Here is a 4154-nt window from a genome sequence, read left to right on the forward strand (position 1 = left end):
GAAAGAAAGACAGAAGAAAAACACTATGGATTGATTTTGTGAGTAAAGTCATAGAAATTGATCCTTAATTATTTTTTAAGTTTTAATTAATATTTTTAATTGTTTTAATGTATTAATATTAAAAATAAATTTTAAAAAATAAAAAATATATTATTTTAATACATTTCAAAGTTAAAAACACTTTAAAAAACAAGATTTATCTTATTATTAAACAATCGCTAAACTCTACACTAAATTATTATTTACAACTTGACTGAAATTATTAATGTATAATTAATTAAAATATTTTACTTATAATTTTACGATTTAAATTTATATTGTATATTTCGTATAATGTAAAAAAAATATTTTTAGTAATATTAATTTTGATTTTTTATTTTATTTGAACTCAACCATTAAATTAATCCGTTGAAACAGTCCAAGTGTAATAATTATGATTGTACCTGTTAACAACCTCGAATAATGAGCTGTTCTATGATATATTAATTATAAACTTACTATTTTGTCCACCAATAATAACTTTTAAGAATCAACACTAAATTAAGTCTCTCTGTCTGCCGATATCAAATATTTAGCGTAAGCGAGTGGTTGAGATTTGAGAACCATTCTAAAGATTCGATGATCCTAAGAATAATTAAATCTGTCAGTATCAAATATTTAACGTATGCGCGCGAGTAGTTGAGATCCAGTCTAATGATTTTATAATCCGAAGAAGAATAAAAGGAACACATCTCTGACAAGCTGCCTCATATCTCCTTCTTCATTTTGATGAATAAGCTGCATCGAAATTGTTAAGAAGGAGATTGATGGAGGAGCAACCACCGAGACATGGCCGCGTGGTCCTGGTGCCGTGTCCGTTCCAAGGCCACTTAAATCCAATGCTTCAGCTTGGCGCCATACTTCACTCCCAGGGCTTCTCCATCACCGTCGTTCACACCAAATTCAACTCACCTAACCCGTCCTGCCACCATGAATTCACCTTTCAACCTATACAAGATTGCTTATCCCCCGATGAAATTAGCTCTGGGAATTTAGTAGCTATTTTATTAGCACTTAATTGCAATTGCAAAACACCCTTTCAAGAATGCATGACTTGGATGACTCAGCAGCAGAAGCCAGATGATAGGGTTACCTGCATCATATACGACGAGCTCATGTACTTTGCTGAAGCTGCTGCCAATCATCTGAAGCTTTCAAGTTTGATATTGTGCACCACCAGCGTTGCCACTGCTCAGTCTCGTGTTGCCATTCGCCAACTCAAGGAAGAAGGTTGCATCCCTTGGCCAGGTATATGTCTAATATATATTGCTTATATAGAGAATCTATATAACCCATTTGCTGTTCACTATGCAGAAAATAAACCATCAGCAGAGTCATTTCAAGTTTCAATGGTCTTAGAACAGCTGCTTTTGTTAAATTTGCCTTGTCCCAAACTGTCCCTTTTCACACACTAATAAAAAATGATTGATAGATCTATCAATTATATTTCATTCAAATCCATACTCTTACCAAAGACATCCTGAATTTTTAAGATTTGTTGCATGTCCGGTTACAACAATACTTTCATGAGCAGGTATTTTAAGTTTTAACAGCTCGAGCTCAATTAATTTGTATTTGAACTCTTCTTAGTTTTTCGTGTGCACTCCAGAAATAGGATTAATAGATTATCAATCTCTAATAGTGAACGGTTGATTTTATTTGATTTGCGTTAGAGAACACAAATGTAAGAAACTTTCCAATAAATTATCATACAAGGTATAGAAAGACTTCTCTCTATCATGTTGAGATCCAATCTAGTTATTAGTGATTTGTTCCTTGGAGTAGTACTGATAACATTTCAAGTCTCCTGATCTAGACTTTGTTATATATTCTTATTTATAGTATTCTAACAGAATTTGGAACACAGATTCTATGTCACAGGATCGAGTTCCTAACCTTCATTCTCTTAGGTTCAAGGATTTACCAGTTTCCATATTTGGAGTCCCAGATAATTTCTTGGACCTGATATCCCAGACGTACAATGCAAGAACGTCTTCAGCTGTTATATGGAACACCATAGATTGCCTTGAACAATCGTCATTGGAACAGCAGCAACGACGATATCGCCCCATTCCAATCTTTCCAATAGGCCCTTTGCACAAATTTGCACCAGTCTCTTCTAGTAGTCTACTAAATGAGGACACTAGCTGCATTACCTGGCTTGACAAGCAGCCTTGTAATTCAGTTCTTTACATAAGCTTGGGAAGCTTAGCTTCCATAGATGAAACAGAGGTAGCAGAAATGGCTTGGGGTCTCGCCAACAGTTGGCAGCGCTTCCTGTGGGTCGTCAGGCCTGGCTCAATTCCGGGATCGGAATGGACTGAATCGTTGCCGGAGGGTTTTAGAGAAATAGTTGGAGGAAGAGGTTGTATTGTGAGATGGGCACCCCAAAAGGAAGTATTGGCGCACCCTGCAGTGGGAGGATTTTGGAGCCACTGCGGGTGGAATTCAACCCTGGAGAGTATATCCGAAGGAGTTCCGATGATATGCACACCATGTTTTGGGGACCAAAGAGTGAATGCAAGATATGCTAGTTACGTATGGGGAATAGGCCTGCAACTGGAGAACAAGTTGGAGCGCAAGGAGATAGAAATGGCAATAAGAAGGCTGATGGTGGATTCTGAAGGAGAGGAGATGAGGCATAAGGCTCAAAATTTAAAGGAAAAGGTTGAGATTTGTATAAAGGAAGGTGGTTCCTCCTACAATAACTTGAAAATGCTATTAGAGTTCATGTCATTTTAGTTTCTTAAATTGTTTGGTATAAATCAGACACTAGCATTCATGATCTGTGCTCATGTGTGCTTCTTCTTTTGTTAAGCTTTTTGTCAACAAGTTAAAAGAAATCCAGCTTGGGATCTTTTCCAGATTTTTCCTGCAAATTTCTCCACTTCTCTCTGATTCTTGAAGGTGTTCTCAGCGAAAGAGCATTCAACGCTACTGGTAGCTTGAATTCCCGAACCTGAAAACTTTGGTGATTAACTTATCATTTGAGCCTACTAAAAATGACAGCGCAACTCTCTGCGAATAGGACCAAATCACCTCCATAACGTAAAAGAAAATTACATAGGTACGGACAAGAGATTCTAGTCGGACAGTGCGTCAAAATTCCGGACACCTATGTGACGAGCTGATGGTGATATCAAGAGTGTTCGAGATTGTAGTATTGTTTTTTTAAATTAGTTTTTTTGTTTAAAAATATTAAAATAATTTTTTTATAGATTTTTTTTAATATTATTCTATCAAAAAATACTAAAAAAATATTAATATATAATATTTTTTAAAACCCAAAACATTTTAAAAAAACACTCAAATACAAAAGCATAATCTCTCTCAAATGCAAGGAAGAAGAGAGACAGCTGATATCCTAATTTTTTAACCTACAAAGCTTAAATATATAAGGATTGGGCCTTTTTCTATATTAGGCCAGGTTTTAAGCTAGAATTCGGCCAATATATACAAATCTCTTTTAAGTCTACTAAAACATACTAGTGTTATTTTTTCATATGTTAAGTTACAGCTCGGTCTAGATATCCAATTCTCTTTGGGCTATTGTTAAAACTATGTTACCTTTCTTATATGTCGTGCATGGGACATAATCTGTATGTTTTAAAAATAAAGCATCATACTATTTTTTTAAAAATCTTTTTGATGATGTTATTGCTAATATTTTCACTTCCTAAGTATTGATAATTAATGATATCTCAATAAATTCAACTAGTTTAGGGACAAAGCTCATGTCTTAGATAATTGATTTTTTGGTTATGATAATATAAATCATTTTTTCTAATCAGGATGGTTAGTATCGATAGATGTTAAAGATCTTTTTTAATGAATTTGGAGACTCTCCAATACTTTTTATATATATATATATATATATATATATATATATATATATATATATAGAGAGAGAGAGAGAGAGAGAGAGAGAGAGAAACTATCATATTTTAGAGAAAGATTTTGAAAATAAATATATCGTAGAGAATAGAGATTCAGGGAAAAAAATCTCTTTTTTTTATAAATATCCTTGTCCTTTTTATAGCTCATGAGGCGTAATTCTTTTTCAAAAAAAAGGAGTTATAGTGTAAGCAAAATATTTCTAACTCGTCACAAAGTAA

At 33.8% G+C, this 4154-nt stretch overlaps 1 protein-coding gene across 1 annotated transcript; it reads left to right on the forward strand.

The window, feature by feature from the left end:
- The first annotated feature begins 599 nt into the window (after positions 1–599).
- On the forward strand, positions 600–2934 carry LOC118032998 (UDP-glucose iridoid glucosyltransferase). The gene is made up of 2 exons (XM_035037824.2): positions 600–1287; positions 1907–2934. The coding sequence occupies exons 1-2, from the start codon at positions 807–809 to the stop codon at positions 2779–2781; spliced, it is 1356 nt and encodes a 451-aa protein (XP_034893715.1). The 5' UTR covers positions 600–806; the 3' UTR covers positions 2782–2934.
- Positions 2935–4154: the final 1220 nt, after the last annotated feature.

Source organism: Populus alba, chromosome 1 (genome assembly GCF_005239225.2).
Source record: "Populus alba chromosome 1, ASM523922v2, whole genome shotgun sequence".
Taxonomy (NCBI): domain Eukaryota; kingdom Viridiplantae; phylum Streptophyta; class Magnoliopsida; order Malpighiales; family Salicaceae; genus Populus; species Populus alba.

Bases quoted from the DNA above. Each gene is read 5' to 3' on its own strand.
- LOC118032998 (XM_035037824.2), top strand. From the start codon at position 807: ATGGAGGAGCAACCACCGAGACATGGCCGCGTGGTCCTGGTGCCGTGT. The intron at 1,288-1,906 runs GTATATGTCTAA...TTTGGAACACAG, and splicing joins AGGTTGCATCCCTTGGCCAG to ATTCTATGTCACAGGATCGA.